The sequence below is a fragment of the Grus americana genome, chromosome 21 (assembly GCF_028858705.1).
Source record: "Grus americana isolate bGruAme1 chromosome 21, bGruAme1.mat, whole genome shotgun sequence".
NCBI classification, from domain to species: Eukaryota; Metazoa; Chordata; class Aves; order Gruiformes; family Gruidae; genus Grus; species Grus americana.
The window spans coordinates 7,111,612-7,127,238 of record NC_072872.1 but is presented as its reverse complement, the minus strand read 5'-3'; the positions used below and the strand labels follow the sequence as shown (position 1 = coordinate 7,127,238).

At 39.6% G+C, this 15,627-nt stretch overlaps 2 protein-coding genes across 5 annotated transcripts in view; one reads left to right on the top strand and one right to left on the bottom strand.

The window, feature by feature from the left end:
* CFAP74 (cilia and flagella associated protein 74) overlaps nucleotides 1-11,071 on the top strand; it is a 46,181-nt gene extending 35,110 nt beyond the window's left edge. Inside the window, exons 27-39 of the mRNA XM_054801027.1 lie at nucleotides 331-438; nucleotides 1,127-1,281; nucleotides 2,527-2,661; nucleotides 3,053-3,162; nucleotides 3,549-3,604; nucleotides 4,336-4,455; nucleotides 4,725-4,877; nucleotides 5,564-5,693; nucleotides 6,220-6,374; nucleotides 7,389-7,527; nucleotides 8,340-8,464; nucleotides 8,932-9,066; nucleotides 10,279-11,071. Coding sequence (XP_054657002.1) covers nucleotides 331-438; nucleotides 1,127-1,281; nucleotides 2,527-2,661; nucleotides 3,053-3,162; nucleotides 3,549-3,604; nucleotides 4,336-4,455; nucleotides 4,725-4,877; nucleotides 5,564-5,693; nucleotides 6,220-6,374; nucleotides 7,389-7,527; nucleotides 8,340-8,464; nucleotides 8,932-9,066; nucleotides 10,279-10,392 — 1,635 coding nt within the window. The 3' untranslated portion in view covers nucleotides 10,393-11,071. The remainder of the gene's footprint in view (nucleotides 1-330; nucleotides 439-1,126; nucleotides 1,282-2,526; nucleotides 2,662-3,052; nucleotides 3,163-3,548; nucleotides 3,605-4,335; nucleotides 4,456-4,724; nucleotides 4,878-5,563; nucleotides 5,694-6,219; nucleotides 6,375-7,388; nucleotides 7,528-8,339; nucleotides 8,465-8,931; nucleotides 9,067-10,278) is intronic.
* Nucleotides 1-15,627, bottom strand: part of GABRD (gamma-aminobutyric acid type A receptor subunit delta) — a 107,429-nt gene that overhangs the window by 60,568 nt on the left and 31,234 nt on the right. The window lies entirely within an intron of this gene.

Sequence of the window (15,627 nt, the reverse complement as noted above, 5' to 3'; positions counted from 1 at the left end):
GACATGAGGGGTTGACCATCTAATCTGGCTAATGCTTTATGGGAGCTTTCACCCTGAACGTTCTTTCCCCGGTGTTGTCATTATGATTTATATGAAGAATGTTTAAATATCAAAAGTTTTGTCATGTAAAACCAGCCCACTGTAACACAGCAGAGTTCCAAAAAAGCTGCAAGTGACCTTTATCCTTAGGATCATGTCAGGGAAAAAATTGTATTTTATTTGTTAATTTTTTGCTGTCACGTATACGCTCCTATTGAGCTTTGTAGGTATAACACATGTATGAGGGCTGAATTTTGCCTGTCGTTCTTGTGTGTGCTCTCACGCTCCCAGAAAAGCTTGATTCAAGTGTCCTTCAGACCAACATTGTCAGATCAGCTAATCAGAGAAGAGGCAGTTCGGAGGCTTTGCAGAGCAGCTGCGACAGGGGCAGAAATACAAGTAAGGAATGCTAAGAACTAGCACATGCTTTTGGTCTGTCACTTCCAGATATTTGTTTCTCTGGATGGTATTTTTGTCACAAAATTATTTGCATATTAATGAAGCCCATACTCACGATTCAAATAAGACCTGTCTATAAATGACAAAGTATGACTGTACTGTTGCACTTAATGTGTTGTCTGTTCACTGATCAATAACTTAATTTCATGCTAACAATTTCAAAAGCATTCCTAGAGGATGTTCTTGCAAATGCTAACTGCAATTACTCTTGAAGAAAGAGGTTTCTGCACTTCTTGCAGATTTACAGCATACATGGACTTTATATGCAGTGCTGTGGGTCAGTTAATTTATCTGAGCACCTAGGGTTGTCTTTAATTATGAGATAAAGAGGTAAAATTCTCATGAGATACAGTCTTTTACTTGTCTGCTCCAGTAGGGGAAATCTTTTTTTAAGATGGGGTAAAATACATCTATTTCAACTTAATTTTACATTTAGAAATGTATGTAATAACTACTATGTCTATGGCTTGTTACCATAATCCTACTGCTGTTACTTTATTTCATGCTCTCCATCACCTCTTAAGTTCTGTATCCTTGAGCCAGGGACTGTGTATTTGTAAACTGATGTCTTGATTGGATTACTGGTGATCACCTTCAGTGTATAACGTCTCTGTGTGTGTATTTGCAGAAAAGGAAGGAAGATGAGAAAAGAGAGGGAAAGAAATTAAGCATTTCCATTACCAGGCAGCAGTCTTCCAGACAGCTTGTAAGGGATGGAGGCAGTAAATACCTGACTTCCCTACATAGTTCTGAACAACCAAAATCCGAAGAGTTAAAGCCTGAGTAAGTCAGCAAAAGCACCCTGTACTACACAGACAACGTTCTCTTTAAGTAGTTTAATAAATCTACTAAAACCTATAGGTAGGCAAGAAAGCAAACTGTAGAGAAGAAATAGCTTTAGCTATATTGCAAAGGCTGTTTCCAAAATTAGTACTGCTTTTAAGCCACACAGCTGTACCCTCTCATGTAAGGCAAAGAATCCCTTTATGCATCAGAGGGATTGAAGACTTCAAAGAATGTATCAGAAAGCATGAGATGTGGCTGTGTGGATAGATTTGGCTGAACCAACAAGGGTATTATTTTAAAGGGCAACTAGAAAACTGTAGTTACCCAAAGAAACTGCTACTAATATACCTGTTCTGAATAGGTCTAACAGAGCTGAATACATCCAGTCCAGATGGATGAATGAGATGGTCCGTATCCGTGGGTATGGGCTGGGTAGGGTTTTTTATTTTGAGGGCTTACATAGTCCATTATATTAGTCATGGTCATCTTTGGTCCTGGAAATGTAATAATGCTGTAAAATGTGCATTTTAAATAGTCATTTTGACAATGCATGTACCTCAGTGAGAATTCACATTAATGGCACGCGCTATCTAGAAATTTTGATATGTAGATGCAAAATCTGATACTTGATTAGTCCCTTAGTTAGTATATAATTCAACTTTTTAGAACCACACTTCTCCCTAATCTGAGAAATTTAGAAGCGTTTGGAAGTAAGTATGTGCTTAAACACCAGGCATTTGGCTGTACTGGATGTTAGATATTTTTGACTAAAATCCCATGTTCATTGCAATCCATTAATTATAACTTTTAAATACTTCCATTACAGGCCATAAAAATAAAACTTGTATTGTAAAACTCCCATTATGAAGTATTGCTTTGCATATTGCATTACAGAAATGTGATCATGTGTGTTTACATATCATTGGAATGATGTAGAAGTACTGGAAGACACCGGAATACTTAATGTATTCAACATACGGAAATCATATTGAGGATTTTGCAATCTTTAGTATGACATCTATTATCTGGTTTTATAATTTTTGTTCTTTTTTGGCAAGAAAAGCAAACCACTTAGTAGGGTGGGTCCATTACTGTGCATCGAGACAGTTGCTTAGTTTCCCTGTTCAATTTTGAATGTATGACTAAGAAACGGTAAACGCAAATAGCTCAGTAGATATCTATTTGATTTTTTTTCTTGTTCTCCCACTTCCTAAGATGATTCTTATTCCTGGATTTTTTTAGTTCTGATGCTTATATGGCAGCCCAGGCTTTCCTGATGAGGAATTTCAGTGGGAGGTTTGAAAAATACATCATACCATGCTTTGTTGCAAGTGGACATATCGATGAAAAGAAAGGCTCTCAAAACCTAAGCTACAGGTATGTGCAATTAGATTTGTGCAATTCATAATAGTTCAGAAATTCAAGGGGGAAACTGTGGGCATGTCAATTGATTCATTTGGGGAGAAAATTTGTTTTCATATCTTAATTACCTCATAGGTCAGTGGTAGAAACTCATGCTTACAACCCACTAGTTGGTTAAGAATCAAACACATGAGAATTAAAGAATAATTGTATGAAAAATTTAAGCCAGATGTAGTTCATGTTTCTGCTTAGGCATACACAAAAAAGTCAGACACCAAAAATTATGTATTGTTTTGTAATACCAATGTAATGATATCCTGTGATATGAACAGAATAAGAACAGATTTCTGACAACTCTTTATTTCTGTATGATCCATGAGCAAAACTCTGTTTACTATCTCTCTAGCCCTTACAACACCTTGTATTTGGAGTTGCACTGTCCAGCTGTAGCACCATCTGTTGTGGTCACTTCAGATAACGGAAAAAACACAGTAAATTTTGGTGATGTTGCAGTAGGTATGAAATTTGAATTCAAGTTTTGAATTTCTTTCTGTCTGACGTTAATTTCTTCTGAGCATAGTTTTACGTTTTCTTTTACATTGTTTTGTTGATTTTCAAAAGTCAGTATAGAAATTAGCCCTGTAATTAGGTATTTAAGTGGAAAATTAGGAGCCTGCGTGGCCAGCTGACGCATGTAGAAAACAGACTTGATCCCGAAACACAGAATCAGGAGCTCTACAACTGACTGCCCAAATCTGAAAGTATTTCGGTGAGCTTTGACTAACGCATTAGCCATAGAAATGGAATGAATATTTGGCCCAGGTAGAAGCATGAGTAAAAAGGAGGAATGATAGTGCATGACTGAGCATCATCACTTTTTGAAATGTTTTCATTCCTGTCAGGCCACAGAACGTTGAAGCAAATTACAATACAAAATATCTCCCCAGAGAAGCTGGAAGTATCCTTGTTTTGAACACGTAAGTTCATTTGCGTTCAGCTTCTGTTTAATTTGAGCCTTTATCTGTAGGAACTGTTTAACAGTATAGTAAGGAGGAGGGAGCAGATTTCAGGCTTAATGCTCATCTTTCAGAGTGAGACAGGAGGTGACGTGAAGAATATATTGGATGAGCCTAGGTGACCTGCTGGAAAGCTAATTCCATTCTAGCCTTTTAACTAGAAATAATTCTGCATAGAGCCAAACTTAAGGAGCACTTAACCACTTTCTAAAGAGTACAAGGTACTGACGACAAAGCTAGTTTCAGTACAGTATGATGTACGTGTGAAACAGAACCAACAACTCAGTTTTTGCGTGGTGCTTCTCTGAATTTCTGAACACCTTGTAAGAAGAGGCTACTACGGTGTTAAGCTGTGTGAGATAATATAGGAGAAGGCATGTCCCAAATCTTAGGGTCTTAATGACCCATTCCAGGCAAAATCTGAAAATGGAGTTACAAAGAGATCATATTAACTGGAAAAGGACCTTGCAGCTATTTGAATTCGGGCAGGGCGGGGGGGGGAAATGCGTGGAAATTGGATTAGTTCTTCTTTTCTATTAGTTATTGATCTCTGAGAAAGCTTATAGATGGTTGGTTTATACATCTTTGGTCTGAACAATATTTAGATCTGTTCCTATATTTTTTCCCCCAATCTTTGCTTATAAACTTTTTTCCTTGAGTTGCACTATTTTAGCTAGGATTCTCAGTTCTGAATCCCAATGGTCCCTTCCTGTTGGTCAGACCAGTTGGAATGCTTGAGCCAGGTGAAAGTAAAACCCTCATCATCTCTTTTTGTCCAAATGAGAATAAATGGGTGAGTAAGAGATACAATAGTAATAGGGGGAAAAAGAGGAGAGACGGAGAGATGTAATGGGCTGTGTAATATATTACTGACTGGGATGAGGCTGTATAATAATAAAAACTTTGTTGCCTGTGCATAGCCCTTCCCAATATTTGGGTCTTTGTCTATGCACTGAATCCAGAAGGTTGGCAGTAATGGCCTGTTTGCGAGAGGGGGTCAGTTGGAGGGGTGGGGGATGTTTTCCTTCAGCAAGTGGGCTAACACAGACATCCTCTTGGCAGTTTTTTGAAATGTTGGACATCCGGACGGCAAAAACCAGTCTAACCCTAAGTATGACTGGTCACGGTGTGATGCCATCAATTGTTTGCTCTGTAGGAGAAGTACTCGATATGGGATATGTCATAGCCAGAGAGAAGGTGACTTCCACATTCAAGGTAAATCCCTCTATGCTGAACCAGAAAGCACACCAGCAGTCAGTTTTTGTAACAAGGAAGAGGAGTTCTGTAGTTTCCAGTCTGGCAGAATGTAAGGCTGAGCAGCAAACTGAGACAAAAGAACATAGCTTTAGAAGCACGTCTGGCAGAGTGATTTGACGCTGAGGCAGTTTCAGGCCAAAGGTAACAAACCTGTGCAGGGAGAATCTTGTTAGCTGCTTCTGTCCTGCCTGCAGCCTATACAAAAAAAAATAGAGATCTAGTACCTTCTATAAAAAACTAAGTGCAAAACTGGTCCTACAAAGAGCACGTGAGGGTCTGCCATGGTATGGTCTAGGGAAGTTTAACTGATTCACTCATTCCTATACTGCAAGTTCCCAGAGACTCAGAAACAGGCCAAGATTTAGGCATAAATTTTCTCCTCTCAGATTTTGTCTAAGTATGTCAATAATCAAAATACATTACTTACTGCAAGACTCTTGAAAGGAGCCTGGTTCCTGTTATTGGGGGACAGGGGTTGACATGGCACGTTTTGGATGGCAATAACACATGCTTTCAGTGGCACTTGGGTACACAGTGCAGTAATGCAGCAAAATAAATTCAGCCAGTTCACAAAATGTGGATCCTACAGGCTTGAGAATCAGTTTTCTTAATGAAAATGCTGTTGTGTAAATTAATGTCACCAGATACAGAACACTTCCACGCTGACCCTGCGATACTCCATACAACTTGATTCGCTTTCATCAACAAGGGACAAAGATCAGCAGAGACTTCCATCCTTTATTACGTCCTCTTTGCAAAGAACGGAGTTTGTTGGTAAACTTAGGTTTTTTTCTTTTCTCTTTCTTTTGTTAAAGACTCATGAAGTATAAAGCAGCATCACTGTCTCCTGTTAGATCTACACAACTGCCAAAACCTGGGGCATCACATCACTGAAATTAGAGACACGATTTTGTTTCCCCAGTAGAAGCTGTGCTAATTTTTTCAATATGGGTAGCTGTAAATTTATGCAGCCTGAGCAAATATCCACAAGTAAGGAGATACTAGTGTTTGAATCTAAATAAACCCACACAGTAATTGCATATTAAAGATTATATTTAGGGATGTCCATCTCTGTAAAAACACATTAGAATATAGGAAGGGTTTGGTGATGCTTCTTCAGTTCTTCTAGAGATGAATGCATTAAATTGATAGATGGATTTATCACCACCTGTTTTGCTGCAGAACCATGTATCAGGTCTTATTTCCTGTTCCAACAAAAATTAAATGGGTTTAAAATATATGAAGTAGTAAAATGAAGCTCTTTTCCTTTCTTATTTGTATCTTCATTTTTATTTACCAGGAACACAAAACTATAACGGCTTAAGTGTGTTCAGCATCTTTCCAACAGAAGGAGAAATTCTTGCTGGGAAGAGTCAGGATTTTATTGTGACTTTCAGTCCTGATCATGAAAGTCTGTACTATTCTGACCGCCTCAAGGTTGTGCTTTTCAGCAAGGTGAGACAATCAAGATACCTGGATTATGAAATCAAAGTCTAAATATGACCTGCTGTGATTTTTATCAGCATGGGTCTTAGTAGGAGTTTCAAATAATTACATCTAATGAGCAGCATTTGTAGGCAGAAATGCTCTCTTTATTACATTAACTGATGTAGGTGGGAGATGGCAGGTCTAGGCCCACTGACTTTTTTCAAATTTTAAATATTCAGTTATTAATTCATAACAATAGTGACTTGGGATTCAGTCCTGTCTTCTGCCTAGCTGTCTACGCTGTGTAAATGAGAGGTGATGGCGCTCGGTTGCTGTCACACTGCTGAGCACAGCTCCGAGTGGGTTCTCAGCAGGTAGCGCTTAATGGCGGTGGAGAGTGGAGCTACACCTGCACAGTGCAAAGTGACAGGTGCACTGAGTACCAGGAAGCTGCTTCTGTGGCCACGCAGCATGAGGAAGGAGGGCTCAATCTGTAGAGCAGCAGTTGAGCTTAGATGGAGCCCAAGTCAGGATATACAGGCTGGCAGCACAGCGGGTGCCTTCAGGCCTGCTCCAAGAGAGACTGACCAAAAGTTAATGAGGAGTGCCAACTAATGACCATCAGCAGGCACTGCAGACACAGAGCAGAAACTGGTAGTGAGCAAGTACTGTTCTCTCCTTCCTGGCAAGCTTTGTATCTCCAGATTATCTTTGGAATTGTGGTTAAGAATTGCAAACCAGGATAAGATTAAGCTGAATGGAGACTGGTCCTAGTTCACAAACTTGAGCCAAATTTAGCAGCAGAGACGTTTTCCCTCTATTAGTACAAATAGTTTGTCCAGTCCCCTCCTGAGGCACATTGCCCAAGAATGAAAGGTTGTTTAAAGCAGAAGTGCCTCAGTGGACAAGACAAGGGGAAGATGCAGGATTCTTGCACTAGAGTACAGGGCATCTTAGCATTTATATAGGCAGATGATGTAATAATTTCTATGCAGTTACTTAAGCTGTAACCTGCATTTGAAGCATTCCTGTCTTGTACAGAAAATAGCCCATGTAATCCACCTAAAGGGTGCAGCAAGAGATCATCCGATGTTTGTGGAAGGGGGAATTCCACTTGATGTGCCCATCGAGTCCCTGGCTGGAACATTACCTATGTCATCACAGGGAGCACTAAAAGGAGGTAATGTGCTACCACTTACACTTTGTTACAAAACAGTGAGTGATAAGGCATGGGCATGTTCCACATCCTTTAAGAAAACGTAAATTACAGATAACTCTTCCAGAATCAGAACAAATAAGCATTATGGCATAGCCTATATTCGTAACACCAAAAAAAAAAAAATGCAGGAAACTTGCTCTTAAGGAAAGATTTTATCTTAATTTTAATGCAGTTGTATCTTAATGATGTTCTTCCATTTTTGTAACTTACCTTGCAAAAAAACTATTATAACTTAATACTACTGCAAAGTGTTTAGATGCATTTGCTTTCTGCCGCTTCTCTGATTTGTATTAAATGTTTATAAAATTATTTTATATTTAATAACATACCCTGGACTCTCCCAATTGCACCGTTATGAAACAGACACACTTTCAGGGGTTTGATTTTATCCTTCCTTAATTTCTTTGGACAGGATCTGTGTTCAAAGATGGTATATAAGCAACTCCTAGCTCCTGAGCTATAAATAAATCCAAGCACATACCGTACACAAGTAGGGATATAGTACATACAATGTATGTGCCATGGGGCTAGAAAACAAGCATGAAACTTGATAAACAATTAACAATTACAGTTTGCATTTGGAAATTATGCAAAACCTCTTTGCTTAATTCTTCACTAACTCTGTAAGAAGGATCTTGTTATCTATGCCAGCTCATGAATTTGCCACAACATCACTTTGGTTTGAACCATCCTAGTGTAATTTATGTTTGTTCCAAACTGATAATCGCTCAGCTTTGACTGTCTCAAAGTTTACTTGATTCTTATTTGTTTAGAGGTACAAGAACCAGTGAAGTCCATTCTCCTCATTCTGGAGTACATCGAGGGAGAGAGTTCTCCAGTGCCAGCAATGACAGAACTGAAAATTGGAGCTATACAGACAGCTCAGTTTGCATCTAAGGTGAAGAAAATAAAAAGTGCAGTTTTATGTCAGATGCTGTAAGGAATACTGACAGTGTACAAATGGCTACTAGCTCTTTCTGTCAAAAATTCAGTCTATAAATTAAAAAATACAGCTTTCAGGGTTTCTGATAAGCTTTGCATTATAAAAGCATCAGCGTTTGAAAAGAAAAGATTCTTTTTCAGGGGCTAATATGAGGAATTAGCATTATCATGTCAGTGCTTCCCTAGTTCTGAAATACAGAAGTTTGAGCACAGAACTGAATTACAGATCTGATCCTTTTATTTTAGTATAGTATTTTGTGACACCTTGACACAATGAACAACACGGATACTTGCAGTTTCAAAGGGCAGAAGCAATTTGGCAAGCAGTTGGCCCACACAGAGCATCTGGGCAATGCAGCACAGCCATTGTGTTTGAAGGAGCAGAACTGGCTGTAATGAGGGTGTGTTGTGTGTCTCTCACAGAATATGGAGTTCAGTTTTGATGGCCTGTCACTCCTGCAGCAGAAGGGATTCGCTATTGACTTTGTGAAGGGAACCATTAAGCCTGGTCAAGTGAAATGCATCAGTGTTTCTTGGGTGCCACCTGCTGACTTTCGTGTAAGTTACAGTCGCTACAGCATGTTGCTGTTTAATCTGGAAATGTATGGCTGCTGTTTTCACCGACTTGTACAAGCAACACAAAAGTGATCGTGAAGATGTCAGCAGTACAGGCTGCTCTGACACATGAGGATGATGGAACACATGTAGTTTCCAAAGGGAGCATAGGCTGCTATAAACACTAATATGAGAATAAAGGCCAGGAACAATATGAACAATTTGGAGGTTTGCTACCTCACCACGGACTGCCATTCATCTGTGTGATGAAAAGAACAAGCATTAGTCACTTCCATCTTACAAAACTTAGAATAACTTCTTACAGGTCACTGCATTATATAGCACTAAAAGGTCAAAATGCTGCTGCTGTTAAATAAAAGACACAGCTTTGATCAGACTGAAGTCAGCTTTTTAATGCTCCCTGTGCAAGGAAACCCGTGGTCCTGCTGACACAGAACTAAGTTTACATGGATCGTTCTGCTGCAATGTTCACACTTCCTTTGGCTGTGGGCTGCCTTTTCTTTGATATATTCTTGGAAGTCAGTGGGGCCTTTTTGATTTTCCACTTTATGAACTGCATTACAAACTGTTTCCCTGGCTACTTCTGCATTTTTGTATTGCAGAGTCTACGTATGAGGGCCAAACATCTCTACAGGCCCATGATTGCCCTTCCTGATTCATCTTCCTGGGCATTCATGGAGACTGAAAGAGTTTACTCCCCTGCTTTTTGTTGTGAGCTGTGTGTGGGATGGCAGAATGAGTAGCTTGTTCCAAAATTAAAAGATTGCTGCTGTCACGTGCAGAAATAAGGCAGTAGAGTTCCTGGCATGATGTATCAGGCTGACATCGTGCCTCTTGGTAACCACTGGTTGTTACACAAGGTACACTAACTGATAGCTAAGAGGATCCACTTCTTTCCCAACCCTTGCTGCAGCGTGCTCTGTTGCTGCTGTGTCCAGTTGTCATGGTTGTAATGTGGTGATGGTTTCTGTAGCACTCTGGAGATAGAACGCTTAGTCATTGCTACTTCACTTACTGCAGTACAAGCATTGTGTGAAAACATAAAAGAGCCAACACAGTGGGAAGAGAGGTAATCTATAGCTATAGTATATCTTACAACTGCGATATAAAATACATAGTTTAGAACTTGATCAACTAACCTGTTCTATGTACAAAAAAAAAAAAGGTTGGTTTTCTGTGTGGATTGTTTTGTAGGCTGATGACCCTCTCCTTGAGACAGCCCTCCTGACCTTGAAAAGTGACATTAAGGAATCTTACCAAATTCTCTTCATGGCAAAAGTTGTGTCTGCATATGCTCCCTCTCAGTGAGGGACCCAAGCTAAATGGAAAGGAAGATGGAGGCTTATATTACTGGAAAATCAGCAGATCTTGGTTGAAACATGGAAAGACTTTGAAATTGTTGCAAATGTGTGAGGGGAGCAGAGAAGCAGGAAGGAAGGTGACATCTAATATTTCTGCTTTTTTTTCACACAAAATTCTGTGTAAACTCTGGTTTGACTAATTTCATTTTCAAGCTGACTCTGACAGTAATCTTGTGGTAGAAGAAAGAATTGAGTGGCCAAGTAGATATATCTGCTGTTAATCACAGTGTCTTCCAAAGGTGGGCATTCCCTTAGGAGGAATGTCTTTTTTACATCTACATGAGTGAGTTTCAAACAACATATCATTTTCCAATTTCAGATGCATTTTAATGGATTTGGAAAATCCTTGAGGGTTTTTCCTCTTAAGACCAGAATAAAGCTTCTTACTCGAGTTTCCTTCAAATCATTTGGGCAGTCATTTTTACAATACACTACGAAATCTTCCTGATGACACATGGTCAAGGACGAAATAGTAACCATGCTGTTCACTGAATTGCTGGATATGGTTATGCACTTGCCCTAGATCATGTCTGTCCAGGAACTTTGTATTTCTGTATTTGTTTTCCTCTGAATTCTAAGAGCAGATATCTGCCTGTTACTGGGGACGTGGGAGTACCCTGCAGGTATAACTTCTGACAGGAAGCAGTAGCTAGTTCAGGGGAAAGTACAGAGGTACTGCACTACAGAGAATGAAGGAACCAGGAGGTTAGCAGAAATCTAGAAACATAGATAATCTTTTAAATCTTATGTCACGCTCTTTCTTGAATCACCGTGAGCCTATGGCAAAATTCCCTCACCACCTCTCCAAAGGCCTATTTCTGTTTGGCCCTGCATAGCTGTTAAAATTGCTTCTTTAGATTATGCAGTAAAAAAATAGAAACAGACTATTTGTAAATATCCCTAAGGTAAAAATGTGTCAAGCTAGTTGGACTGCAGGAAAAAGCAGTAAAGCAGTTGTCACAAATATTTTAACTAGTTATCCCCCTTTTATAGAGGAAGCTTGTATAACTGATGAAGAAGGATTCCTTGTTTTTTCCAAAGACAGTATGTTTGATCCACTCAGATCTGTTCTCAGTTAATAATGGATCAAGTGGCTGTAAAGTTACTTAACTCTTCAGTCTAAAGCACTAGGATGCTGAAGCAATAAACAGTCATCGTGGGAGAAGGCAGAAGCTGGGAGGGGAAGGCAGTGCTAGCCAGAGACAGCTCTGCCTTCAGGAGTGATGCGCTGAGGATTTCTGCTGGCACAGCTGGGGCAGTTGGGTTGAAGTTGAGGACAATGAAGTTGCTGTGCTGATTCTCTTACAGTCCTTGCAGCCCTAAAAGGGAGATTAAATACTGCTACATTGTTGGGAAATATTAGTTGTCAAGCTTAGCATAAGTGGCATGTGCTGATTGGCATACCTAGCTCAGCATAAGGGGCTAAATTTGCTGAAACCTTAAGCCACAAGCTGCAAACTTTCACCTAGATATGTTGAACTTTCACCTGGTTAAGTAAGAGGAGGCCCCAGGGCCGGTTCAAGACAGAAGGTAACGAAGCTACACCCGTGAGCAGAAGCTGCAACCTTAGAGATAAGAAAGAAAACAGCCCGCCTAGAAGCAAGGGAAGCACCAAAGAGGAACGGGAAGACCCCAGACCCTCATGTTACTATTGGTCTGAACTGTCGTGTTGAGGGAACTCGGATTGTAAGGGTATGATTGCCCAGGGATTTCTTTGTTCAGGTTCCCTTGCAGGCGCACCCAGCTTGAGCTGTTACGACCGCTGTACCACTCAAATTATCTCATGAGACTTCAAGCCTAAGACTCTGCTGTGGGAAATCTAAGGTGAAGAAACTTCTTTAACAACATAAAATGAAACTTGCGAATAGTACTGTACAGTTGGCAGTTACCTAATGATAGGGAAGCTTTCAGAAAGCAAGGAAAGCCACAGCATGTTGGAGTGGAAGGTTTATTTTGGGCAGTTAATTTGGGGGCATCCATTATGTGAGGATCCGTTGGATTTCACTCCTGAAAACTAAAAAGCAATGGTGGAGAATAAATTAGTCTCCAGACTCTCATAACCATATAAAGTGCTGAAAATAAGTGTAAAATTATCTACCAGGAAACAACACCCCCGTCTTAGGAATCTTCTGCTTTATAGAGATCAGGTACTGTGAAAAAGCATCCAAAGGATTAAAAAAAAGTAAAAAAAAATTTAAGAATGCATGTAAACACTGTGATGATGTTGAAAAAATGTGGACGTTGCTTGCAAGAATAAGAAGGCAGCTTAGTAAGCAGAAAGAAGGTGTATATGCAAGGACTAGCTGGTCCAACCAATAGTATTTGCTTGGAGACCGAATCTGAAAGACTCGTAACAACTTCAGAGAACTCAGGATGCGCCCATTCGGTTGCAGAAGTTGGAAAGTCAAGCACACAGCATTACAGCAGTGCTGGTTATAAAGAGCAGCTGTCATTGACCTGCTTAAGTCGTACTGAGTATCTTAAAAGGTAAGCAAAGGGTGTAACCGATTTTTAACTGCACTCTTTGGACTTGATCTTGAAAACTCACATGGATAATTTCACAGACTTGAAGTGAGCATAAGGTTCTGGGTTTCGCTGGTCAAAGTTTCCATGCTTAAAGCTAAATGTGTCTTCATTCTCTCCAGGGGGAGTGTTGAACCATGATAATAAGAATAGGTTGCTATTTCTGGAGTACTGACAATAAAGAAAACCATGCTTGCAATACACCAGCTGACATTCTGTAAAGCACTTATGGAAATCTGAATGGTTTTTATTCTCTTTTATTCTGAGAAAAATGCCTGTTGTCTTATCTCGGGCCTTGAAAGTAATCATATTTGACTTCTCGGGGGCATAATGGCTGATCCTTGCAGGATTGGGTTTTCCCTTCTGATTGGATTGGTTTTGTTCTTTTGGCACACATAGTTCGATGTGCCCAGCTCTTGCATGAAGTAATACTTGAGCAGTGAGAGACAAGCTCATATGAAAGGAAGAAACCAAATTGTCTGATGTGGGAAAGCAGATCCATTGTAAAACTTCACGCAGGCATGCAGGCTATGCTGCTTCATCTGGAATACAACTAAAACTTAAAAAGTAAAAGCACAGTTACTTTTTCTGCAAAATGTAGCACTTGGATGTTCTGCTATCATTGAATTGAGAATTGCCACATTTCACCAAAGGATAGAAAACAGTGGGATTCCTTCCAGAGAGAAACAACTAGTCCTCTGATATATTTGCTGCAGTTCTTGGGCTTGATTTAGCATTTAAATGAAGTTTACCAATCTATAGAAGCGTGGAGTTTTCCTTACTAGACATCTGACAGAGCTTGTTTCTTTGACTAAGCTGACTGAAGTGGAAAAGTCAGTGCCTAAACCCTGTGATAGCTGTATGCTGTTTCATCACTGGGACTCTTCACTTGCCTAAAACATCTTGCTTTTGTGTGGATATTGAGCAAGCAAGCCAAGGATTCAATAATAGATCTGTCTTCTGAAACAGAAATAACTAAAATAATTTCATTCAGATTAACATAGTTACTTTTGCTATACTTTAATTGGTGCTGAGCCTCTTCAGAATCTTCACAATGCAAATTTGCAACTGTCAGGCTACTGAAAATTTAGGAATTCTATGTGAATGCTCCTACCTAAACAAGTCATGTATAATGTATACAAAAATAGCTTCTTGATCTTTCTTCAGTACAGGAAACAGGAAACTGAATGATTTGACGGACTACTGGAAACAATTCTCCTGCTAATTTAGACACACCAAGCTGAACTAGAAATAGCGGGTTTGTAGGTAATTCCTTGAGGGCGTAGCTGAGAGCACTATTGCATTCTACTTGCATGACAATGCCAAATTCCCAGCTACCAGAAGCGGCTCAACACAGCAGCTCTAGCCTTCATGCAAGTTAATCTCTTGAAGAAGCAAAAAATCCTATTCAATACTGTGCTTCCAAAGCATATTATCAACAATCATAGCACATTTGGTATTAAAATTTTCAGGAGATTCTAAACATGTAACCTGATGTTTGTTTCCATCTGTTAGGACTCCAGTAGGGATGGAGCCCTTATTGTGAGGATAATACAAAAAATGTAACCTCATATTTAAGTTTCCCAGAAGCTTAAGGTTTCTGCTCCTATAAGTGTCTTTCTGAACATTATGCTTTCAGACTGAGTTTTGCAACTGTGATCACTCTTGGGTCACTGAACACAAACTTGTGCTTTCAGATTTGGATCTAAATGCAAACATATACTTCTTGGTTCTGATGCAGTTCTAGTTTAATAAGAAAGCAATTCACCTCTGTGTATGATCTTTATAATGCTTAAAAGCTGTATCTAGCTCATTTCTAAAACAAAAAGGAAGTCAGAGAATAAGTACTAGTGTCATACACATCTTATTAATGTGTGTTCTGCTTATCCAGTGACTTCAGAGATTGCTTCACGCTTACAAATGCAGCTTTTCCTAAATGAGCAATGGTCCCATGACCTTGAGCAGTCCTGTAGGAAAATGCTGTAGTCAGTGTGCCACATGTCATTACTGAAACTTGAAACACTGGTTTTGAGCCTTATGGAGCAAAAGTAGTGAATGTCACCTGGAGAATGGTCTATCGAACCTAGTACTTCCAAGCTATTGTGTCTATTGTTGCTCCCAATGGCATGATTGTCTCCGGCGTATTGGAGCTTTTCCATGCTTCTGATAGAAGAAACCTCTGGCAACCAAAGTCCAAATATATTCTCCTCCTGTTGCATTAAAATCTCGGGGGAGGGGGGGAATCCTTGTATTTTGTCCCATTCTCATTACTGGAGGAGCTTTTATATATGCATCCACATACATACCTCTGTGGATATAAGGGACCCCCAAGAGATGTGTCAAAATGCCATTCTTTTAGTTGATCTTCCCCTTTCTTCTCCAGTTGAAATGTTTATAATCCATTAATTAGCTCACCTGCTTTTCAGCTCTAGAAGTCTTTCTTTTAGTTGTTTACCCGTCATGTATCATGTTCACCCTGATTCTGATCACCTCTTATATTGACTAATGTCTTTTTTTGCCATGTAACTGACTTCTGCTATATTAGTGCTTCAAAGGTGTCTGAGCTCTTAAGTCACCTTCTACTTTGAAGCAGAAATAATCTTTGCTCATTCATAGGCTGGATGTGGTTGACCTTTGGCGCATGTTTTGTTCTTCCCTA